The sequence below is a fragment of the Plodia interpunctella genome, chromosome 6 (assembly GCF_027563975.2).
Source record: "Plodia interpunctella isolate USDA-ARS_2022_Savannah chromosome 6, ilPloInte3.2, whole genome shotgun sequence".
Lineage (NCBI taxonomy): Eukaryota > Metazoa > Arthropoda > Insecta > Lepidoptera > Pyralidae > Plodia > Plodia interpunctella.
In genome coordinates this window covers 483,833-510,671 of record NC_071299.1, presented here as the reverse complement: position 1 = coordinate 510,671, position 26,839 = coordinate 483,833, and the positions used below count along the sequence as shown (strand labels likewise).

Genomic DNA, 26,839 nt, shown 5'->3' with positions numbered 1-26,839 from the left:
AATCCTATTAAGTAAGATATAAATTTCACGGTTACACAATGCCTATAAGAATCCTTTTACCAGCTGTAATGATTTTTTTTACAATATTAATATATATATAAACAAAAATCGTTTCAAACGGGGGAGAATTCAAATTCATGATTTTTATATTCAAATTAGTATGATACTATATTTATTGACGTCAAAATTTTACTTAAGCCTCCGCCGGCTTCCAAAGCGCAGGCGTGGTAGAAGAGGCGCAACAAACTTCACCGCAGCCTTTACTTCAAAGATACCATTTACAAATGTAGGTCTTAAACGAAGGAGTCTTATCAAGAACAACCAAAAAACTGGTAACACGCCAGGATGCGAGTCCGTATACGTGTTACCGCCAGCAGAATTGATATTTGTGAAACAAAAGTCAGGGATACACGAACTCAAACAGCCAAGACAATTATGACCGAAAACACACAGAACCTAAGTCAAGAGCCGAACTTTGGTATTGTATCCTGTTATAGCCTTTGTTTGTATAAGGTTTGGTTTTATTAGATAACTTAGGTTCGCCTGCAACTTCTTATTAAATTTTCTTCCGATAATAGATGACGAGATACGATATATAGCAAGTGTTTATTCCTGTCGTCCTAGTATATTTCTGTGCCAGATGTAATCAAAATTGGCTCATTTATTTTTTATTAAAAAAAAAATTATATTCGTTTAACAAAAGGTTTATTTACCTAATAGATAAGACATATTCAATAAAACAATTTTGTAAGTATTTATAGAAACATTTAATTCAAGCTTAATATAAGTCGGCTTTTACCTATACAAGTTAAATATTAGGTTTAAGATATTTTCTTCATACACATTTTTGTAGCTAGCAATTTCTTACATAAAAGTTACATAACAACTTTCTAGTAATAGGGCATATACTATCGTCCACCGTCAGCTATGTTTAGCTTAGCTATACGTATTTAAGCCTGTTTTTCATGCATGCGAACTATGTTAGCTAAGCTACTTAAAATAGCCCAGTTAAGTCGAACTTGTACAAACCGGTCCGTATGACCCAACGTAGTTTTAGCTTATTTTTCAGTGGACGTAATCGTTTTCCTGAACCGGGGATACGTCCACCGTAAACTTAGCTAGCTCACGGAGTAGCTTAGTTTTAATTAGTTGTAAAATCTCAAACAATAAATATTATTACGATTTTAATTCGAAATAGTAAGTTATTACTTAATGAGTAATTTTTGTCTTTAAGTAATTAATTAGTGGGTATTTACCCGACTAATTAATTACTGAACTTAAGTTTGCCAACATTATATTTGTCGATTGTAGATATCATCATTGAGTTCTGATAGACTATGGACCGCGCATCGCCTTTCCCTCTGAAATAGTTGTTTATTGTGTTGATCAATATGTCGAATATGAACCACACCAGTTCTATCAGACTTATCACGGAACCACCAAGGCATAAACCGAAAATCCCTCCCAAATTTGCTGAAAAGATAAAATAAGATACAAGTTCTGTGAGCGTATTCCATATGTTTTATATTATTTTTCTTAACATAAGTAGGTAAATTTCATACCTATTTCGAGTGTTTACACTAAGTAAGCGAAAATCAATCTGCATGTGTAAGTACACATGCAGATTTGATTAGTACTACCTAGCATACCTTTTATACATCCGTCTGTGCTAGTGTTTACCCTCGAATTTGTCCACGTTTTTTAGCGATAGGCTACGCTTGTTCTGAAGGTTTTGTTTATCTCTAATTATGTTAAATTTCAACAAAATCATCAGTCAGTTTGTCCAGAGCACTTCCTGGGTGTACCAGCTCATGGTTATCATAATAATGCATTGTTATTCAAACTAAACATGTGCTTTTAATTTCAGCGCAATCGGTTGATGATATCTGCTTCAAAATTGAGTTACAATATTCCACCCGAACATACATACATACATTGCAAGTTAAATGAAGGCTAAGTAAAATTAAAATAATGTATCTCTTATAATCTTTTAGACATTTATCATTGAAACTAAATGTATAATAAATGCGAAAGTCACTGGGCACAATAGCTTTCACTCTAATCAATCTTCATTATTTTGTAAATTACATGCAGCGAACTTTATCTTTCATGATAAAGTTCCGTTAACTTAAAAAACTTACATTTAGGTATAACTTCTGTATTAATAAATGTTAGAATGAGATAGTTTAAAACTTAAAAAAAATAGAACAACAAGATTTTTTTCAAAAATGTCATTATTGATACAAGCTTTTATTGCATTCAATGCGTGGGAAGAAACCGTTACAGTTAACCGTTGAGGTGTTCCAACGTCTGGAGCCGTTTTTGGGTGGCACCATCAGGTCATTCTTATCATAATAATGCACTGTCATCCAGTATCAGTATAAGTATAAGATAATAAAGGTTCTATGATAAATACCTAACACCTGGTCCCAAGTGTAGAGCACTTCGCGCCGGTACTTGAGACATATGTCGTCATTGAAGTGGACGCTTATCTTCGAGTAGCCATTTGATAGGTCACTGCGGCATATAATTTCATGGGTCTTGGTGCGAGCTTGCAATTTAATAAGAATCACTATCGACCATATTGGCAGCGAGACACAATTAACCAATCACAGTGTGGCATTCTGACGCAACGACAGTTTTCGTAATGTGACTGGTTGAATGTGTTTCACTAAGAAAAGATTCGATAATGTAAAGTGAAAATCATTCTCGCACTAAGGCCTGCAATACACTGTGTTAATATTACGGTCGGACAAGGATACGTGATTGTGGCAGGTGGAATTGTAATATTCTTACGGTGATAATAGGTATGTCAGAAACAGAAAGCTAGCTTTCCTCTATTTTATATATCCAACCTAAATATACTAACTGTGCCTTGTATCTTCGCTTGAATGAGGATTTTGGCATCTTGGATAGCTTATCGACAGTTATAAATAAAAATGTGTGGTTCCCGCCCCAAAATAGGACCAATCTATATCTTCAATATTGGCGAATTAAAAACATATAATTTTGGTCATTATCTTTCTCATCCTAGATTTTTCCTGGTTGCTTCCTCAGCCGTTGAGCGTCAGAGCCCGGAGTCTGCTAAACCTTGATCATTGATTGGCAACAATAACATTCCCAAGAAGAGTTGACATAAAACAATATAATCATAGCAGAATTTTTAGATTTCAAAAGTATATTTTTATGCTGCCCTAACTTTTCGCGGCACAGACCCAAAATGCTAGATGGAACACATGAGGATATAAGAAAATGAATATGAAGAAGAACTCACTGAAATCTTCTCTGCTGCCGTATGTACTTAGCGTCGGTGTCATACTGCACGTAGTCACAGCGCTGGTAACAATCACTTTCGGCTATTATACCTTTCATGTTGCCAAGCACCCTATCTGAAAGGCGTTTGAGAACTAATTGGAATAATCTAACAAACAATTAATAAGTAAATTTCTCATGAAGCAATCAAAAAAGTTACAATTATTTGTCCTAATCCTATCGTAAATAACAAGTTTAAATCGTTAGACAAATTAAAAAAAACCCTGACTTTCAATATTCATTTCGCTACAACTTTTGAACGGCTGAACCGATTTTACTGAAACATGACTCGGAACACTCGAGATAACATTATGACACAAAAAAAACTAAACAAAAATCGGTTCATCCGTTTGGGAGCTACGATGCCACAGACAGATACACAGACAAACACCTTAAACTTATTATAACACCCCTCTTTTTACGTCGGGGGTGAAAAAGGGAAATATTTATTGTTCATTAAAACAAAAAAAATAAGTAGTAATTTTATCGATTCTAGTAATCCTAGTAATCTTATCGATATTTTCAACTCTCTAAAGGGTTGTAAATATCGATGTAGACGTATGTCGAAACATCATACAATTTCTACGTTGTTCTCCGTTGATCCGTCCACGAACGTCATCGTGACGGAGCACAAAGTAGCATGGCGTGGCTTTTATCTAGGATTTAACACAAAATCTCATACATTTTGGACGAGTTAAAACTAAAATTCTTCAAGTGCAAGTCTTACCTAAGTCCACCATATCTTTTTACTTCCTCCGAAGTGACATTAAGCTTAAGAGTTCAGACAAGGTTTCAGTGAAATACTTTTGCCGTTAAACAAAACTTGGTACAGAGTCCAAGTTTCTCAATATTGTGCAAAGTAATTTTATATTTTATTCAAGGACAAAATTAGCTACCCAAACAAGTTACGAAATTTTCTTTTAAAGGTGTTTCAAGTCACAGAGAGTACGCGAGGTACTTTCTTTTAGAGTGTGTTAATTGCCAACACTGAAGGCTGCCGTGAAGTTTGTTGCGCCGCTTCTTCTTCACCTGCGCTTTGGAAGCCGACAGTAGACTTAGTTTAAGTAATTTTTTGACGTCAATAAGTGATGTATATCATCCTAAATTGAATAAAGAATTTTGAGTTTGAATTTGAATTTTGACTGATGTCGAATTTTATTTTTAATAATAAAAACTTTGAAAGAATAATTGACTGTTATATCAAAAATAAAAAAAAAAACAAACAAACATATAGGTACCATATACACATATTATTTAATCATATTGTGAAAGATGTGAAAAAATTTCTAGGTATATCATGTAAGGTCAATTGAAAGACTTCATTAAAATAAGAATTAGTACTTAAAAAGATATTCAGCATTTCTTCTCAGTAGTGGTCGTTCCGAAATGCTAGTTGTAGCTTTGGTAAACATCATTTAATTTAGAATATGACGTGAAAAAGTGCCTGTGAAGGCCTAATTTCTGAATAAATGATTTGATTTTGATTTTGAAAAGAGATTGAAAAATATTATAGAAAAAGTTAATTGTCATACAAGTTTTTTTTTACCGGTAGTTTCGTAAATACACGCGAGGCGTTCCCACGAGCATTGTTTGCGGATGTCGACGTTGAGGTCGCTCCCTGAAATACATAATTGTATCCATTAAAGCCTTATTATTTCAGGTATTTCATATAAAAAGTGTTTGTAAATGTCTCTCTCTCACAAATACATCTTCGCGTGTGCGTACACGTGTTTTATTAGAAGCTGTGTACCAAATAAATTGATTTTCCTTCCTTCCTTCCTTCCTTCCTTCCTTCCTTCCTTCCTTCCTTCCTTCCTTCCTTACTTCCGTATTTCCTTCCTTCCTTCCTTTCTTATTTCCTTCCTTCCTTCCTTCCCTCCTTCCTTCCTTCCTTCCTTCATTATGCTCGCTATCTATTTAATTTTGATTTTCTGTTTTGTTTTTCTTTCCTTTTCCAGTAAAAATATCAAATTTGTCAGAAAGCTAAATGTACCTAGTACTTCTCTTCAGAGTCCTTGCTTTATTACCTAAGTATTTGCTGTAAATGAGTAACTAACTTCACAATTTGCTCAATTTAATTAACTTCTGAGAAACGACGAACAACTAATTTCCACCTGAGAGACGTTTGTTTTGTGATATTTGTACAGATTCGTAGTTAATGAACTTTATAATGGCACTCTGTGGTTTACCTTTGTTATACAGTTAATACCTAAAACTTTAAAATTAATATTTTACTTAGGTATTATCAACTTCACTTGTTCGCATCAGGACAGATATCAACAATACGACCTCAACAAGTCACATTTTATCATGTTGAGTTCGGAACTTACATTTTAATTTATAGCTATTTAACATGGAAACGTAGGAAGCATTATAGTCAGTCGACTAATAGTACTAATATAAAATTTACTAATAACTAGTCACGTTTGAGCTGGGTACGATTCGGGGTGGCATTTTTAAATAACTTTTTTAAATTAATTTAATATTATTGTATATGTTATCCAATGTTTTCCAGTGTGTTGAAAGAAAATATTTTTTTTATTTTTGAAGTGAAAACTTCTTTAGCGGCGTTGTGCACTTTTTGTGATAGATTAGATCACAAGACACGTGACCTGAGGGCGAAGTGCGGGTATGCATTTCACTTCTCACTATTGAATCGTTTCGAAGTGAGGCACAGCGAACCAATCACATTACGGTGTGGTTGTCGCTGCGTCACAGTGGAGCATTGTGACTGGTTAGCTGCGTCGCACTGCGAATCGATTCGATGGTGAGATGTGAATTGCAAAGTCGCACTACGCACACTGATCAAAAATGCGTAAGTCGTCAAAAATGCGCAACGTTAATATAAAAATTGATTTTTCCTTAAATCCCAGTTCTTAAACCTAGTGAGAGATAAGTGATGAAAAAAAGGAAGTACTTACACTTAAAGTTGTAAGGTATACATCGACAAATTTCGCTGACATGTTTCATAACGGTAGCAGCCATACAGCCGTGGTAGAAGCCAGTGCCGTAAGTGGGATCCTGGCAGTAAAAAAAAAACCGCTTAAACTATGTAATTCTTCTGAAAAGGGTCATTTCCTAAAAGGACAAGTTCCAAACGAACCCAATATAAATAATCGACCTATATAAGAAGTCAAAAATTAAAATATAAAAAAAAAATTGAATTAATATTATAATGAGTACACTGTTTTCAATTAATAAACAAAAATCATTAAATTAAACATTTCAAATTATTTTTATTTTTATTCACGGTGGTATTAAAAACAATTTCTTTTGTTTTGTACATATTTTTTAACGTCTATTGAATTATCACTGCCTCGAATGGATAACTGAGCAATAATAATCCAAGAACATATATCCTACTTCTCCGATGGAAATCTTTCATCAGAATGATTTCCTTGTTGCTTCCCAAGACCTAAACCAACGTAACACTAGGAACTATTTTATTACTTTTTCTTCTACACTGTTATATAGCTCGAAGAGGGAAAGGTAAGCCATGTACAGCGTTCATGGATCAGTTGAAGGGGTAGTGGTCAAGTCGTATAGGTTAAAATGGCAGATGATGGTAAATGGAGGCAGCTCCACCGACAAGAACAACGTTTTTAAATGCTTGATGATTGATCTTCTCAACTACGCACATTCTTCAGTATCCTTCATTGTTACACAATTGTCATATCCTCGTTGACTTCAAGATACACCATTCACGGGAAATCATCTAAAGTTATTCTCACCGTTTTCAAAATACACCCCCTGCTCTTCACATTCAACGCTTTAACGTATTCCGAAGAATCGATCATCCAGACATCAACATTGATATCGAATAATGTAGCCGGAGTGATTGTCAAGGAGTGGTCCAGGAAAGTTATGGTATCTTGCTCGTCGAGGACGTAAACCTGAAATATATGATACCTAATAGATATCGGTAAAATTTTACATTATTATGAGTAAGAATGACACACTAAAGTGTAGAAGGCTGTGTGAAAACTTATTTTTTATTTCGTTGTGCTTTATCTTACAATAAAGTTATATCAAAGAAACAAAATTATAGTTTTTCTCTCTTATTGTCCCTTTATAAAACTACTGCCTAAAGCTATATAATGTGCCAGTTTCTTCTTCTACTTAGAATGTAAAATCAACAAAACAATCAAGAAATGCTATGCTATGCTATGCTAATACTAATACATTAGAGATTCAAACATAATATATAACCCGTCATTAATTCAGGAAAACACGGTTTTCGATTATCAAGTCGAAATTAAATTAATGATTTTAAAAATCCTTTAAAATTTTTTTAGATTAATATCATGTCAGATGTTTTAGGGCGACTTGAATAAAACCCTAGTGATTACAATAGCTTATTCGAGAACAGAGAAATGATACTATTTTATCCTATAATTTTTGTTAAAGGATTTTAAAGATTACTGGTTGAGAGTTTAGCCCGGGGCAAAAAGTAGGTTAGGGTATTCAATGCTGTGTCAACAAAAACACCCCAGTTGATAAGGATGATTTGTATTTGCACTGCGTCACGATCGATCACATTCTGCTCTGAAATACATTATAATGTTGTTTTAGGCTTGGCGTAAAAATACATCGGTAAATATTTTGTCAGATTTTTTGTTTGGAACTGTTTATTTAAATTAGTTTTTATAAATTTGTGTGTTTTGGGAATTATCTTGAAACTAGCGGGTCGTTCTTTCAAAACAGATATATTATATATGTTTAGATCCTAGAATATGCATTGGATAACCAGACATATGAATAATTCCTAAATAACAATTATTATAATTTCAACTCTTTCTACTAAACGTCTCATATATTCAAATATTATGTCTAGTTCGAATATTGTATTATTTTTTGCAACCAATACGATTTACTTTAATTTACTACAGGTAAATAATAGGGATTTATTTTCAATGTGATGTGTACTTTCTTTAGATATTGTACGAGGCGACTAAGAGAGAAGAAAACTTGACAGCTGATAGAAAATAAAAGCATTAACAATAACAAAGAGGACCAGTCCAGACCTCGCGAGAATGACAGTGATGGAAATATGTTTACCAAAAGATGACCCTCCTCAGTGGTGCCATTGGGTAAATACTTTCTTCCGTTGACGACCACTTCCAGAGCTTCGTTCGGCGACATCCCAGAAATAAAGTTGGTATTGCTTTGAGCATTTCTCCTGCAATGGGGTAGTTGGACATGGTTGATGTTAATTTTTAAAAAGTTTCAATATTATCCCACTAATAAAGGCGAAAGTTTGTATGTTTGTTACTTCTTCATGCTTAAACCGCTGGGTCAATTTTTGAGATTGTAATTTGAGGTATTAATTATTTACGTAATTTGAGGTATTCGTTATTAAAGATACCTTGGATTAACACATAGGGTACTTACTTCTTTGATTAAGATTAATTTTGATAAATTCTGAGAATGCGGAAATTACTTGTATGTTAAAATTTTCGATATCGCTTGAGAAAAAACTATGTATTAATAAAATTTTCCTATGTAATAGTGTCACAATAGAAATGAAATAAATTAAAAATCTTTATTGAAGCCACTAGAATTCGTTTCGGGCACTTTGCGTGATTGCAGATAAAATGCAGTAAAATCCAAGGATTTAAAGTTTCATTTGAGCATAAAATAAAAATAATGTGGTTTTAAAAAGTAATAAAATTAAACATATTTCTGTATTTGATTGTACATTAAATTTATTCGCTTATTTAAGACTTGTTAACTACGAATTTTAAATGTACACAAAGTTAAAATTTAAAAATTATATTTTTTGTTATTCTTTAACATTTTACTGCATTTGCATATACTAGCTGTGCCTCACACCATTACTTCAATGGGATTGTAGATTTGCACGCATGGTCATATAAAAAAAATGTCGCGATTTGAGCTTGTATTAGCGCTTACTGATAAAGTATCTGATACATGAAACATTAATATATCGAACAGATTGCGTTAAAAATAATATTTCACGAGTATAAGGGATTGGATTAGCTAGCCTATCAGCTGGTAGATTATCTAGCAGTTAATTTATCAGATACTTCTTCTTATTCCTTACCAAATCCTCATTTAAAAATAATGTGGTCGGCCGCATAATATAGCGGCATACTGCCTTTTCTTTACACAACTGTCCATTAGTATGTCAGATTAAACCATAATAATTTATCAGAAAGTAGTGAAACGTGTCTTGACTTACTGGAAATGTGTCATGTCGAACTGGCAACAGTAGCTAGACAAGATGAAAACCTCTCTGAACATAGTGGAGCAGTTGTGAACCTTGGACCGCCAGGTGCAGCTCACCAGCATCACGTCACAAGGCTTCTTCAGCTGAAAGACGTACTTAGATCAAATGTTATAGATACATACAGGCGACAAATTTGACAAATGTTTACACAAAGTTAAAACAATCATAACAGAAATAAATACATACATATTAAACAAGGTTTACACGAACTTATATCTAAAATTCAGGAGGTCAAATCCTCCTGTATGTGCTGTAGTAGTGCATAAAGGCTAAACCTCAGCGTGGAAGGCCAGTGATGTGGCACACTGGTTTTCAGCTTTAGCCTAATAGCAAACGGTACGCTTGACTAAACATACTTACATGTTAGGTAGTTACGTGAATGTTGCTAAAAATATATTCTTCACAATTTCAGCACTAATACTAAAACTAAATGTACGTAACTATCGCAAAAAGAATGTAGTCTTTGTGAAGAGACTAGCTCCTGATATAGGTTCTATTGGACTTGTGCCAGTCTGGTAACTGTTGTAAACGTTGTTGTTGATCAACGTACTCAGCAACATCCGATAACAAAAATTAAAACAGAGTTGAAGAATGTTATCAGATGTCGTCTTATGTTGCCATGTTGCACTGAGTTGCAGTTAATTACAGTGTGCATACACGATACTAATTTTATCTAAATATAAATAAGGTGGAGTAAAATTTAATGGGGAAACAGAATATTTTATTAGATATGCAGACGATATTGCAGCCGTCGCGTGGGACACGATACGATAAAATAGTGAACAATTAGAAAGAATGCTTAAAGAAATGAATGAGGCATTTCAAGAAATAGGTTTAGAAACAAATATTAAGAAAACTAAAACTATGCATGTAACAAGAAATAGTAGTTCAATACAACAGATAAAACTAGACAATAAGACAATAGAACAAGTTGATAAATTCACATATCTAGGCGGTATTATTAGTAATGACACCAGGTGTACATCAGATATAATAGCTAGAACATCTATGGCGAAAAGACCTTATAATGACAAAAAACATTTATTTAGTTCGAAAATTAAAACAGGCTTGAAAAAACGTCTCATTAAAACATATGTTTGGAGTATTGCGTTGTATGGCAGTGAGCTGTGAACTTTGCTAAAGAAGGATCGAATGCGTTTACAATGCTTTTGAAATGTGGTGCTGGAGGCGCATGGAGAGAATTAATTGGACAGATTTATTTGATGATGATAAATATAATTAAATATATTAGGACAAATAACACAGATTGAGATAGCCCCAAAGTAAGTTCGAGACTTGTGTTATGGGATACTAACTCAACGATACTATATTTTTATAACAAATATATATATATTTATATATACATATATATATATATACATAAACATCCAGCATCCGGGCCGATCAGAAAAATATCATTTTCCATCATGACCCGACCGGGGATCGAACCCGGGACCTCGCGGTTCAGTGGCAAGACTTTACCACTGCGCCACCGAGGTCGTCAAATTTTAATCTGTATCTTTATATTTCTTTTTGTTGTTTTTATAGGAAAGCTGAACAGCAGTTATTTTCTGAATGTAATAATATGCAGAAAAAACATTTTCTAACTTTCCGTAAAAAACTTTTAACGATACGTTTATCCGATTGACTGTGAGATCTCTGCATGGGATAAATCTGTAGTTGTTCATGTATTTTTAATCATCATGTATTTTTCAAATTTACGCAAACAAAACTTCTTTTTATAACCCATTAGTCAGAATGTGTAGGCAATACAACGAAGTTCTGGTCTCTAACAGAGAAATTCTTTCATTTGAGTCAGTCACAAGTCCGGAGACAAGTACGCAGTATTACATCATAACTATTCTACTGATAGCTTTCTTTTTCCTTTTAAATATTTTTGTGCTTATATAGAATTTGGTTAGGTAACTGATTCAATACAAGATCATATCATTATTAACATTAATTTAAAGATAAGTTCTCTCTAGTTGTTTCGTTTCGTTGTCGAGAGTTGCTTTCGGTGAAGGAAAATATCGAGAGGAAATCAGTACACTCGTATCATTTAGGTTACTATATGTGGGACTACCTACTTGTCACTATAGTTGCGGTGGATAGTTGTAAAACTCATGTTAGTTGCCTTTAGATGACTTGAAAGAATCTGATACTAGTGTTTGCAAAAGCACTATCGATAAAGATAGACTTGGAAAATTAAAGTTTATTTAACAAATATCAAATTACCAAATTCAAAAGTGCATTAAGAGGTAAATTCAGCCCTTCGAGCATTCCGTGCATTTTTTTCAAGTACATCGGAGGGCTGTATCCGATATCGTTGATCGCTGTGAAACTCAGGTAGAAGTCGCTGATTTGTGATGAGTTGTACCCTCGAGACGATCTGCAATTTTTGCGTATACATATAAATTGTCGGATACCATCATATAGTTTTATATTTTGGTGTTAATTGTGATTTATTTCTCCGAAGAATTATATGACATGACTATCTTTTGTCCGCGGCTTCCCCCGCGCAACTTTAACTTCTAAACATATTGAAATACCATCATTTTATCGCATATTCGGTAAGACTGGTAAAAGTCCAGTCCCGATCACGGTACGTGCTTTGTCCCGTTTCTTGCTACGTCTTCCTCTCCGGTTTCTCACAATCTCATCTCAATATCACGCTGACGTTTAGACAAATCTTCAGCGGCGCATACCTTGCGTTTTTATGCGCAAGTTAAAGTCAACGTCAAAGTTGACGGTGCAACCCATACAGTATGGTAGATGCAATCAATAGGCTGACAATACTGATTCTAACCAATCTGGTAGAAAAAGAAAACAATAGGAACTCACAAGATCTTCGTAATATTTTCAGTACTGGGCCCGTATACCACGTCGGGGTCACATATTGTGACTGCTGGGAAAGGCACCTCCGACATAGGATAGTGAGTAGACTCCACCTGAAACCATCGATAATGACGATTAACTACGATGCATTTATTTACTTTACTTATTACTTACTTTACTTTTAATATTATTGACGAACATTCATATGACGAGGCACAATCGTCGTAGAAGCTCGACGTCGTAGAGACTCTACGGCGTAGAAGTGCTGCTAGGTCAGCGAGCAAATTTTCTGTGACGACAAAGCATGTTGCTTGATAAGTATTTAAGAAGATATGACGAATAATGCTGTTTAGAATCGTGTGTGATAATTTACTCGATAAAATATTCGTATTTATAAAATATATACCACAGTGAGTGTTGGTTCTTTGACGAATTTGTGGAAAATCATCATATCCAGATATCCGCACAGCACAACACTACCCAATATGATAACGCTCCACACGAAATGTACCACACTGTTAGAACTCTTGTAGAAATAGTAGAAACCATGGAGACTACAGTTTTTGCAATAATCTTTAAATATTGACGTTAATATTCTCCTCTGGGACGGCGCGCTGAAAGTTTTTTTGATTAACTTTGATAAAATTATCTCATACTAGCTGCGCCCGTGGGATTTTCGAGGTAAAAAGTAACCTACGTGTTATTCCAGGATATATTCTACCCGTGTAGCGAATTTCGTAAAAAACCGTCCAGTATATATTTTGCGTGAAAGTGTAACAAATATACATACTCACATGCAAACATACATCCTCACAAATATTCACATTAGTAGGGTAGTATAATATTAGTAGGTCTATTGTAATTGTGTTAGCTGTTACCTGCGATGCCACCTACGGCAAAAAATAGTCTCAAGCTCTCCAAACTTTATAGATAGTTGGACAGAATCATTTTTGGTAGCTCTATAGATACTAATTGATACCAATAATCACCTCGATTTATTGATTTGGCATGTAGAAGCTCAGTTGCCACATAAACAGTTGTGGATTTCGTACTTTACCAGGATGATTTAATCGCTTATGTGCCAAATCAAGATAATCTGTACGTAGATCAAACCGAATTAACTCTCAAAGGAACTCAGTTCTAAGAATAACCAACTGTATTTTCTAGGGAAAGGAAAATTGTTTCCTTTATTTTACATTTTCCACGCTCCTTTGTAGAGGGATATAAGTGATCAAAAGAATTAGCAAGTCGAAGACATATAAAACTAAAAATAGCCCATGACTTTACATAGTATATATATATTAAGAATATATATTAAGAAAATAATTATGGGACCTTTACGGCACTAATAGAACCCAAGACATTTTATTCAAAGAATTCTTGTCCGTCTGTATATTCGCTCGCGCATCACGCAAAAACTACTGGATGGAATTTGATGCGACTATCACAGTTGTGTAACGGATGGTTTAACTTAATTGAGGCCTAATTCCCACGCAATCCCAGTTCACGTCATCAGTTTTCTACAATTATTTCTGAAGGTATATATAGCACTGTTTCTGCAAAAACAGTGCTATACCTAAAAATATAAAAATTCCTCGAAGCGCCACAGTTTTGAAGCGCTCCTAATGAAGCGCAACTTATTTATTCCTTTTAGTAGCGCTTCGAATATCGATTAAAAATATTTAAATTTTATTCACTCCTATGATTAGGGTCTTATCGATCCGTTGACTAAACAGGCTAGATGTCACCTTATGTTATATAATTTGCCTTCTCACTTACTTATTCGTTTTTGATTTATATCGTAAGACGTCTTGTTACCGGCTGTTTTTGCTATGATTTGCATTACATTTGTATTACATATTTGTATTACGTTTCACAAAGTTAATCATTTCAAATGATACATATGTATAAAACAGTATTTACACCACCGCCACATTCAGTTATCTTTTAATTGTTATGTAAGTCCTGCTTCAATATGATTATTATATATGCATATTATTTATATCTGAGCGTTTTATTTATAAATAACATCCTCTTTGAATAAATGTTACTTTTTGAATACACATTTTCGTACTTATCTGTCAATTTCGTACTTTTGGTTAAGCAACTTCAACGATGAAGATCCACAAATGAGTTTTTAAAAATCATCAATATAAAATATTACGTTATATAAGTAAACACATTTATAAACACCCACATTTAAAAATAGTGAAGAATATAAACTCTTCACTGTTTTTAAATGTGGAATAAAATTGAAATATTTTTAATTGTTTTCGGAGGCGCCACTAAAAGTAGCGCTTCGAGGGAATAAAAAAGGAGCGCTTCATTAGGAGCGCTTCAAAACTGTGGCGTTTCGAGGAATACCTCAAAAAATCGCCGTTACGAACTTTTGAGCGAACACATCGATCGATTTTTTTAATTTGTAAAATTTGCTTAAAACCATCGAATAAAATTGGAGAAAAGTTATGAAGTTAACTTCGATTACATGAAAATCGGGCATGGATATTAGCATAAAAGAATGAGAGCAAACGTATAGTCGTTGTTTAAAACTAAATTCAAGCTATGCCGAAATTTCCCGAGATAGCTGCATTATTCACGAGATTAATTTCAATTTTTTAATATCAAATTCCTTTTTCATAAAATTAAAGTCTGAAAAAACAAGAAGGTGGGTGATAAGAATTTCGTAATGATGAGATAAGAAAAGACAAGAGAAACTCACTTTTAATTAAACATTCAAAAGTATAATTAAAGGTTTAGACCTTTGCTCCCCCATATTAGAAGACAAAAAGATTAAAGTTAATTGAATTAACATTATAACAATCATACATAACAACATTTTAACATTTAAAACAAACCTAATTCCTTAGCAGCTAATTACATTTTCTTAACCCTTTCACGAACACTAAACGAGATACAAAAGAAGTTTAATTGTTTTAATGTCTGTAGACGTAAAGTGTCCTACAAAAGGTTAACTTTATATTTAGATAAATAAAATAATAACAAAATATATAGCTATATCTAATATTAATAACATTTAAGCCAGTATTTTGTATATTATATAAAATTTGACGTGTAAACTGCCTGGGAAGGTCTAATTTCTTAATAAATTATCTGAATATGATTGGATTTGATTAGCTTGTACAATACAAACAATCACACTAATATTAATTGAAACTATTAATATTATATTAATTCCGATAGCAACAATTACCATCGAAGCAACCTTCTGAGAAATCGTGTATATTTATTTAGGCTTGAGAATAGGACGAAAGGAAAGCTTACGTTACGCAATTATGTATATAATGAGATGAAGATAATCATATTAGCAGAAGAATAATTAAGATCTATTTCGCAAAAATCGAATCGCTAGGCTTTAGCGATTCGATTTTTGCGAAATAGGTATTTAAAAAAAAAAGGCCAGCTCCTCTGCGCTAGTGGCAAACGCGGATAGTGCGATAGAGAGCGAAAAATTATCTATTGATGTATAAAAAACCACAAACATACCTTTGATGTTTCTTTTTAAATTGATTCATTTTGAAAATATCTTTATTAAAATCTTATTTCGTATTTGTTTTGATCGAACAAAGAGTCGAATGAGCTAATAGTAAAAAAATACTGAATGTTAATTGAAGTATACCTAATTATAGAAACAATATTAACTAATGGAGAAACTTTCAATTTAACGGAAAAACTTGGCGTGAAGTTATAGTGATTAATTATATGTTCTAAATAAAATTGTGATAAAAAAATATATTTCGACAAATGCGTGGTTCGGCATGTTGTGTCGTTTAATATGAATTATATAATGGTAATTGTATTTACATATACAAAAATATAATTAGCTAATATCAGTTGCATTTATGTAAACATGCAAATATTTACAAGCTGAGACTGAAAAGTTAGGTGGAAAAATCAGTTTCATATTTCGTATATTTAACCCTAAAAACTAAGACAAACTAATAAAAAAAACTTACTAAAGGGGTAAGTTATTTGAACGCGAAATTTAATAGCAAATTCAGCGTTTAAAGTCTAGTGGAATGAAACCTTTTCGATGACCGATGAGTACTTGAGTTGAATTAACATGAATTTACACTTGCAAGTATATAAAAATAGATTTTAATATAGCAGGTTCGTTTCGTGTAATGTAACTACGTTGACAATTTCGAATTTTATTTAGAAAACGTAGCGTAGCGAATAACAAGCGTTCAAGTTTAATAATGCTTAAATCTCACTTTAAATTTAAAAATAATGGTAATTTATTTATAGAACACATAAAAGGCACTTATATAGATGTATATTAAAATTGTTTTCTGCTTAAATTGATCAGAATATTGGCGTAAATACTGTTCTCTATGTCTAGATTTTTTTTGGTTAATGTCATGTGATTTATTTATACTATAATTTCAGTTAAATTAATTTTTAGTTAATTTCCATACTGTTGTGAGTGTCACTAAGAATATTTACATTTGTAATTGATTTCAAAATTTATAATATTCTTTTCTGATTTCCCCTATCGCGTCTGTCTGTATGAACGCGATAAACTCAAAAAGTACCTGACTGATTATTTTCACCAATAGATAGATGTGATTCCTGACGAAGGTTTAATTTTATAATTGTTATGGTTTTACCCGAGCGAAGCCGGGACGATCTACTAGTACGATAGTCCGCTAGTGTATCATATTGAACGAATACAAACTAAATGCTGAGAAACCTTGGTCGCATTTCTACGAAATGAAAATCGTATCATTATCGCTAGCTTTACACCGGTCGGTCGAACGGCGCAAAATACATTTTACGAACAAATCCTTCCGTAAATCCTTTCAAAGAGATCTCTTTGGATAAATTTCGAGATCCGTGAGTTATATTTTCATTAATTCTGTCCCACTAATCGCATTCATAAAAAAGGAAATAAAATAGCGAATTTATTGCCCTGTGTTCATCTGCTTTATATGTGGGGATCAGTTTATTATCTATAAAAGTTTTGGGAGCGAAGTGACACGTTTTTTGACACGGGTCTTATTTGTTACCATATCAGGGACATACAAGATTATGCCACTAAGAAAGAATTTATTTCTGGTTAGTTATTAAGGTAGGTAAATCCAAACGACCTTTGTTTTACACAAAGGTCGTTTGTATTTTCCTACCTTATTTTTATTTATTTCTGCCGCCATACGTGAATTTTTGTGTTCCAGTTTGAAGGGTATTATAATTACAGGGTACTGTGGTATTTCACTCTAGGTTACAAAGTAGGCGTGTGACATATCTGGTGTTGCCGTCTGTCTCTGTACCAAATTTGATCAAAATCGGTCTAGTCGTTTTTGAGTTTATTCAAAGACAAATCTTTTCTCTGTACAATATTGGTGTGGAAAAATGGATTAGTTAATCATCATCAATACAGGGCGCCATCTTCGAATTGAAGTTTGGAGGTAAGCATACGGAAACCCTCGCGGCTTTGGGCCGCTATTTTCAGTTGATTGTATCTAAGTCCGATTAGTTAATAAAGTATATATATTTTGAATTACTAATCCAATCTAACAACCTCGATGGCGCAGTGGTAAGGTTCTTGCCACTGAACCGAGAGGTCCCGGGTTCGATCCCCGGTCGGGTCATGATGGAAAACGATCTTTTTCTGATTGGCCCGGGTCTTGGATGTTTATTTATATATGTATTTATTATAAAATATAGTATCGTTGAGTTAGTATCCCATAACACAAGTCTCGAACTTACTTTGGGACTAGCTCAATCTGTGTGATTTGTCCCAATATATTTATTTATTTATTTATTATTATCTAAAATTGCAGTTTCGGTTTAAAAAGCAAAATATCCAAATATTGCATTATACTAGTATGTACCCACTCCAATACAATTATTGTATGTTCAAATAATTTCAAAAGTTTGAAACCTTGAACACCTTGATATTAAAATCTGAAAACTTTCCCTCTAAATACATCATCCATTAGGATATTTAATGACAGAAGTATAATATAGATATCATTTTAATGTCCCGGCTAGGAGAATATTGTAAAGTATATAATTGAAAAGTTCAGCCATTAAATTGAGTTTATTGTTAATCCTTATATATTATAAAACAAAGTTCGCTGCCGCATCTGTCTCTGTCTGTTCGCAATAAACTCAAAAACTACAAGGACTTTTTTCCCGAAGAAGATTTAGGTGTATAATTCGAGACGGACCGCTAGTATTATCCAAGGGTTATCCTCGATGTAGAAACTAATGTTACAATACTGACAATAACCGAAAAGTAATGAAACGAAATGAGTAAGAACGTGTCTACCACCCGGCAAGATGACGTTAATTGAAAAGTGAACCTTAAAGCACAAGTTCTGTAGACATACTTCACATTGATAACAAATTAGCGGAATGCTCGCTGTGACCTCTCATCAATGTAAAGTATATCTACAGTCGACGCTTTTAAGCTGACTTTTCAATAAACGTCATCTTGTCTCGAGTAGTGCGTTACGGTGGCTTCCCACGGTGCGTAATTCCGCGGATCTATTACGCACGGCCTATGACCACGAACGACAACGAACCGCACACAGGGCTCTTCTTATGATCCGTGATCCATGATCTAGATCATTTCAAAATGCAAAATGAAAGACAACGTATCGTAGCAACAGCGGTGGCTATGATATTAATTAATAAAATAAGTTCGCGCCTCACCTTTGAAGTTACCGATTCGAGACAGATACGGCGCACCGCCAAAAGCCTATATATAATACTCTCTAATAAAATTATTTAATTAATGTAGTGTCTGTTAAATATTTTTACTTAAATTTTCGCTAAGAAATGTATAAAAATGTGTTGTGGCGTATAGTATAAGTATGGATAATAAGGAAATATAGATTAATTTACCTATTCCATCCCCCGACATCGGTGAACAGCCTGTTATTATTAATAAAAACGTTCGCTTTCAGACGTGATCATATTCCTTCAATTTGACTTTAATAAAATCACAACGACGACGTGACATTTATTTCCGATACCAGATGTTGCCAAAACACGAGCAATCCTGATAGAAATTTGTGAACATATAATTTTTTAATGTATGAATTCATCATACATTTTAATATACGGCTCGCTAATAGAATAAAAAGAAAGTTACCCAAGTAATACCAAAGTTCCGTTCATTATAACTTGTAAGGCGTTATTCTTCATAATTTATAATGGAGTTAAAATGAAAATTGTTAAAAAAAATCCATTGTTCTCTTATAGCTTTTGTAAGAAAAAAATATTGTACCAAGGAGTTCCGCATGATGTTTTCCTTATCGAGTTGCTAGGATTGAAATATTCATTATTTTTGTTCTAAAGTTTTTATTTTTAGGGTTTCCCTACATCAATATATAAGAATATTCGGATTATGGTATGTTCACCTGTGAAAAATGTTCGTGAGATCGTGTTGCATATTAAATTTCTTGACAAGACATAACCTATAGAATGCTTGCCATTTATGTGTGATTTTAAAATTATGAAGAGTCAAATATCTTGCAGCACAAATTAAGGATTAAATTTAAATACTGTATATAATATGATTTATAAAAAATGAAAAAGTTACTGAACTCTCAGTGCGCGAATGCAGCCGACACGTGTCACCACGGTTAGCAATTTCTACATTTAAAAGGTTATTATGCTTTTCATGTGTTGTTTATCTCTCTCTCTCTCTCTCTCTCTCTCTCTCTCTCTCTCTCTCTCTCTCTCTCTCTCTCATCAACTCATATTCCTGATTCATCTCTTTACGTCTCACGCCGATGTACAGTATTTTCATTAGAGAGTAGCAGGTACTCAACAAGCAAGAAATTATGTTTTTTGAAAATACTCAAGCATCTATTTAAATGGATTTGTTATACATGTCACACGTGCTTTTTAAGTTATTTATTTTAAGTTATTTATTTTAACTCATTTTTCCTGATTTATAACGTTAGAGGTTGTGGCGCCGCGAACCCCCAAGTCAGTATAAAAAAATAACTTTAAAATTTTGAAGACTCGGCTGTGATTTTGCAATCGGCATGACGTTCATGATCAAATGGCTGGGCTATATGTCCTTTAATCGCCTCATACGACATCCGGTCCTATTCTAAGGCGTTTGGCGTTGGTTATATATCTCTCTGAATAATGCAAGTGAAGATAATGGAAAGTCTACAGTAACATTAATACTATTCTTTGTGTTAAACGCGCGTGAAATCCGACTCTCTTCCATATCCCGGTCAAACCCATTTCGTATTCATGAGTACACAAACCGGGTAATGTACTTACGTCACCGTTTTTTGGGTCGCAGTATTGTTTTATTTCGTTTTATATTGCCATTTATATACTGGGTGGTGGGTACTGTGGTGGGTGGGTGTTTTACTCCGATTTAGTAGTACATAGACCGGACGTCCTAGGTGAGTGAAAAAAACGACCCAGAGTGATGATCCAACGAAAATGATTTTCTTTATTAATGCTTAATTCTAAAAATAAAGGGAAACATCATCAAAAGGTTAAACATATGTTTAATTCTGGATTCAGTAATGGTCCAGTGAAACTTGTTTGCTCGCTCATTGGTATAAAAAAATGTAATGTGAATTGAATTCTAGAAATTACGCATTTATTATTTAATGGAATTTACGCAGTTCAGAAACCATGGAAAGCTTTTGCCCAGCAGCGGGAATAAAGAGCAAGATAGACTAACAAAACAATATAAATAAATTGCATTATATAAATGTAGCTAACTCTATCTGCGATGTTTGTGTTAATTATGGTTTTTACCGTAAAAAAAATTGTCTGGAAGCACGTAATTTTATTTGACATTTTTCCTTGTGCATGTAAAATGGGAAGTGATTTATATTCAGCCTGCGAAGCCCATTAAAATGTAGGACAAATTATGCCAGTTTATTTCCGAATCGACACAAAATTTTTATCAATTTTTTTTGTATGTCATTTCAGCGTTTCAAATGGTAGTAATTCTGACAAATCAATTTAATATATTTAGTTTCATAGATATTTGTTTTTTTTTTACTCAATACACTAATATATTGGTAGTTATATTTTTATAATACGGAATTTTTATGAAACAGAAAAACAGATTCTAGGTATATACGCTGTTTTCAGTAAAATGGATGGTCTGTACGGTTTTCAAAAAACAAAACAAGACTTACCTCTTTCCAGATAAAAGTTAATCTTTGGTTCGAGTCGTAATGGCTTATTAATGTGTTTCATTTCAATTCTCCTTTCAGAGGTATGCTGGGAAAAATTTCATTTTAAATAGCTGTAAAAGTGACAGTAAAAGTGACAGTAAATAGCATATTTACTGTCTGTCACTATTTTGTATTTCTTTGTATTAATAGGTATTATTTTATACATAAATTGTATTTAGTAGGCATTAAACATTTTGGACACCTGGAAAACCCGAGAAGTGTATCATCCTTGACGATATCAATATCGTCAAGGATGTTGTGCATACCAATGGTCTGACCATGCAAATTGAAGACAAAGGAATAGAAAAGTGAACTCTGAGCTCCGACGCTCAGCGACTCAGGATGTAACCGGGTAAACGTTAAGAAAGAGAGATAAAAACACTACTAACTTATCGCAAAACCATTCATATCTGATTATGACTCAACATTAACAGAAACGACATTCTCATTTGGATCATTAAATCTGACAAGGACCAATACGTTTCCTTTCGCCTTCTTATACCAATGAAGGAAACAATTAATATCGGAATTCAATAAAGGAATCTCGCCAATTACTTTAACTAAATCAGATTTACTGAATAAAAGCCTTATTAAAAGAATGTTGATGAGGAAAATACATGAGACGATTAGATTTTCACCTTCGACATTTTTACAAAGCTTTTATTTAGTTTCACCTGTTCCGTCTGTAAATCAAATCTTTCAATATTTTTTAAAAGACGTCTGTGGCCTGTGTGAACTGTGACCAGTTCGGGTTCGATTCCTGGTCAAGTCGAGATGTAAAAATATATATTTCAGATTGAATACTCAGGGTATTGGATATTTATATACTTAATGCATTTATGATTAGTATTGTAGTATTCCAAAACACAAGTCTTGAACTTACTTTGGGGCTAACTCTATCTATGTAATGTACCTTACCTACTTCCATTTGTTCTACAGAGTTTAAGTATTTTACGCCGTTTCAGTTTCTATGACATGAAATGAGCCGTACTTGGTTGTACCCATGAACGGCTCCGAATGAGGATGAATTCCTCAATTTTTGATTTCGTGACTAAATTTTCGGTTCCCTATTTTCATGCATACAATTTTATGTTATAATTTAACATGGCACACTTTTCCTTATCATAATAATATGGTTACGCACAATATTAATTTGGCATAATGTTTAGGGCACATTTTTTTACGCATACCTACCATAAGCATAACAATATTTAAGCATATTGGCGGCTTATGGGTGGCCCACTGCTACCCTATTATAGCTTTATGCATTTGCATAAAATTAAAAAAAAAAAAATGGTAAAATACATTAGCCTAAACTATAATTTATTATGCTTATTGAAAAGGTATGCCAAAAACAAGTATGTCAAAATATTATTTTGTCAAAAAATATATGCCTAACTCGTTTCTGCCTTTTTTTTTTTTTTTAACGTGTGGAAAGATCCTCGTCCCGTCCATCCGGCCACGGGAAGCCGGACAGGTGTGTGGGACTTGAACCCACTAAAACCACACGATGCCAACGCCAACCGCATTTGTGCCGGGTCCATGTGCTACTCTCGCTCCACAGTCCCGGCGCGGCGGCCGCTACCACGGCGGCCTCGGCTCGGCCGCTCTCCTCGGAGCGGCCAGCGGGACGGCTCGTCAGCCTTCAGTTCAACCCGTTTGGGTTAAGGCGCGCTTGGCATGGGCGCGCCTTTCTACCCGGGGGCCGTTAAGCCGGGCGACGGGAAATCCCGTTTCCGCCACCCGACCGGCCCTATTGTGGGGGCAGCAGGTGCAGGGCGTATGCCCGCCTCCTGCGTCCTGTGCGCCGGCGGCGAATGGGGAGGTCGGTTGTATCCTCCCTCTCCCTTTCCGCCGCCTCTTTGCGGAGCATTACGCTCTCCGCAAAGGCCTGCACCGCTGTCCACGACGTCTCGCTGTCGGCCATCTGTCTTACGACAGCCGACAGCCGACAGCAGGGAGAGGTCGTCCCCCACAACCGCGCGCAGCTGCGCGCGGTCTTCGTCCCAGGCTGGGCAGTCCTCCAAAGTGTGCTGGGCGTCCTCGTCAGCACATCCGTCGCAATGGTGGCAAACGGCAGACGGCTCACGCCCCGCTATTCGACACAGATACCCCCCGAAGCAACCATGCCCTGAAAGCATCTGCGTCAAGCGGTACGAAAGCGAACCGTGCTGCTTCGCCAACCAATGGGCCAAAACTGGACGAATAGCCTCGACGGTTCTACGCCCAGCAGAGGGCCGCTCCAGCCTGTGGCTCCACTCCTGAATGCTGCGCTGACACAGCTCGTTGCGGCGCCCCGCAATCTCCCTAGGTGCTGGCCGGTGGCCCCGGGCTAGTGCCTCCTCACGCCATTTGAACAGAGACGCGAGGGTCCTGGCTTCTAAGTCCCAAGGAATACTACCGGCCAGCATGCACGCTGCCTCACAGGAGATCGTGCGATAACCTCTGGAGGCCCTGATTGCCATCACCCTCTGCGGACGTCGCAGAAGAGCGATATTTTGGTTACTCAGGGCCTCTGCCCAGATGGGGGCACCATAGAGGGCCATGGATCGCACGACCCCTATGTACAAGCGTCTGCAGGACGCCTCCGGACCTCCGATATTTGGCAAGAGCCGTATCAGCGCACCAGCCGCCGCCATCACGCGCGGCACCAACGCCGCAAAGTGGGCGCCGAAATTCCATCTGCCATCAAGGACGAGGCCTAGGTACCGCATCGTCGGCTTGATGGCGATCTGAACCCCGCCAACCGTCAAGCTGGAGTCTGGCGGGGGCCCCCTTCGAGGGCCGTGAAAGCACAACGCCTCGGATTTTTGAAGGGCCACCTCCAGACCCAGCCGGAACTCGTTTCTGCCTATCCTAATTAAATTAGGATAAAAAATTTATGTGAAAAAAAAAAAGGGAAGTAAATGTTTACAAATACCAAATAAAGACAATATAAAAAACACAAAGAAGAACATTTTCTTCCCTTTTTTTAATCGCTTCGGTCTTATATATGTGGTTTTATTAAGAAATTGTTTACACTTTCGCAATTTTCTCAAATGCTTCAAACGACTTTCAGATTTATTTCCGTAGAGTTACGGTTGTGTTTTAAATATGTTTGCATAATTAACTTACAGATTTGATTTGCGATAGCGGTGTAGAATTACTGTATCATTACTGTGGTGAAAGATTTTCCTCATGTTAATACAAAAATGGCTTCATTGTGCCTTTTACATAATATTTATTTGGTTTAATCCTGATACGGGGCGAAAAGTCTTCCATATTGTAATCATTTCAGGTTAAAGATTACCCGAACATATATCAAATTAAATTATTATCATTAGTGAAAGAGCATGAAAAAACTCTCATTCAACATAAAATCTATTATTATAAAAGCAATTATTTTGTGATTCCCTTACAAGAAGAAAAACTAAATATATTACACAGCGCCACTACACAAGGTAATGTTAAATTTTCTATTAAGATTTATTTATAGAAAATAATTTGACTCTGATCTAAGTAATGGAGGATAAAATTCTTGTAACAAACGCACATAAGTCCATTTTGAAAAAAAAAATGTGAAATGCTACTCATATTTCAATGTTTCCATTAAACTTATGAAAGGAAAGATTTTACTGCGAGATTTTAAAGATCATAATAGATACTGCTTTTGTTCCTCATCATGTTTTGTTATCTTTATTGCTAAGGTCGCGTTACATTTTAGTGCTTTTATTTAAAATCAAATCATTTATTCAGAAATTAGGCCTTCACAGGCACTTTTTCACGTCATATTCTAAATTAAATGATGTTTACCAAAGCTACAAACTACTATCATTTCGGAACGACCACTGCTGAGAAGTAATGCCGAAATAAACTCATTCAAACAGTGTTGGTCCCTATTATGCCAGAAGGGCTTACCATTTTTTAAATATAAATTTATGTATAATTTTTTATCAGTAATATAACAATGTAAGTACACAATAAAGTACATGGTCAAAAGGTATACTGAAACATATTATGATTGTGATCAAGTGTTGATGAAAATAATCAATATAATAATAATATATGTATAATTAACCAATATAATAATAATATATGTATAATTATTATTATAATAATATATGTATAATTAACCAAATAAAAAAAAACTTTTAATAAAAGATCAAGCTGACCAGTTTCCCCGGCACCACCCGTTCACGAGTTGACGCGACATCGCAAAGCTCAACCACAATAGTGGGAACCTCCCGACCCTATCCACGATAACATTTTTTGCTGTCGTTATGCTAGAACATCGTTCTACCGGCTCTATCTTCGAATCACAGTAGTGATATGAAAATTAAGTATTCTAAAAACTTCCAACTGAAGAAACATTTTTTCTTTAATAAAATTAACATTTGTCCTAGGAGTTTTTAATAAATATATGGCGATTTAAAATTTTCTATCGTTTGGGTTTTTGTTGTCATGTCGCGAGATTAATGTCAGCCGGTCTTGCGTAGCAAATCTAAGAAATGCTGGCTTGATGTCGTCAATGATGAGATGCTTGCCAATGATCCATTGATCCTGACAACTGTGCGAAGTGGAGACGAAAAATTAGGAAAGCGGGCCCTGGGCGCGCGGCTACGCTCAAAGGCTGAAGAAGAGACCATTAATACACTCAGAGCACATCAGAGAGTGAGTGGCAAGGTTAATTTTGCTACACATGTAATACGTTGATATATGTATGTAGGTGATAACATCTTTTTAGCATCCACAATGAGATTAGTAACATAGAAACAAATGGAGTCGTATCTTTTTATATTTATTAAGAGTATTTCCACTTTATTAATACTGTGACCTGCGGCTGTGTTATGTTTTAATTAATAATATTTAAGTATTTTAGCCTGTTGATAGATTCACAATTTTTCTGGATCCTTAAAATGTTTCCTGTAAATGTTATGACGAAAAATGCGGGAATTTTAAGCCGAAAAACGCCATTTCATTGTGAACATGTCTTTAAATAAGTTTTGTTACAAAAATTACATTTTTGACTCAAGCTTTAATTGTTATCAGAAAGATCTTATTGCATTCAATGAGAGATAGTATCCGTGTCTGTGTGTCCGTGATACCGAAAACCTTTTAAAGTGGAGGAGAAATGTATGAAAGTGGACCCTAGATTACGACACTAGAATATAAGAATATTGTTTACTGGTTTCTTCTTCATAGATAGAAGTTTAAACAAGAATACAGATGAGATAAGAGTCTCTCTTGAGACTTTTGTCTCATCTTAGAGACAGAT

General features: G+C 34.7%; 1 protein-coding gene across 1 annotated transcript; it reads right to left on the bottom strand.

Moving 5' to 3' along the window:
* Positions 1-791: 791 nt before the first annotated feature.
* On the bottom strand, positions 792-12,506 carry LOC128670935 (uncharacterized). Its single transcript, XM_053746964.2, has 10 exons — positions 12,404-12,506; positions 11,798-11,951; positions 9,515-9,645; positions 8,371-8,491; positions 7,044-7,205; positions 6,234-6,333; positions 4,859-4,930; positions 3,275-3,389; positions 2,417-2,517; positions 792-1,473 (listed from the first exon to the last, which is right to left on the bottom strand). The coding sequence occupies exons 1-10, from the start codon at positions 12,487-12,489 to the stop codon at positions 1,265-1,267; spliced, it is 1,251 nt and encodes a 416-aa protein (XP_053602939.1). The 5' UTR covers positions 12,490-12,506; the 3' UTR covers positions 792-1,264.
* Between the last annotated feature and the right edge of the window lie 14,333 nt (positions 12,507-26,839).

What these genes read in the sequence shown, in the direction of transcription:
- LOC128670935 (XM_053746964.2), bottom strand. Translation starts at nt 12,489, where the DNA reads ATGTCGGAGGTGCCTTTCCCAGCAGTCACAATATGTGACCCCGACGTG. An exon ending in TATACCTTACAACTTTAAGT is followed by an intron (nt 4,931 to 6,233) that starts GTAAGTACTTCC and finishes TATGTATTTCAG; the next exon opens with GGAGCGACCTCAACGTCGAC. An exon ending in CACTTGGGACCAGGTGTTAG is followed by an intron (nt 1,474 to 2,416) that starts GTATTTATCATA and finishes TTATCTTTTCAG; the next exon opens with CAAATTTGGGAGGGATTTTC.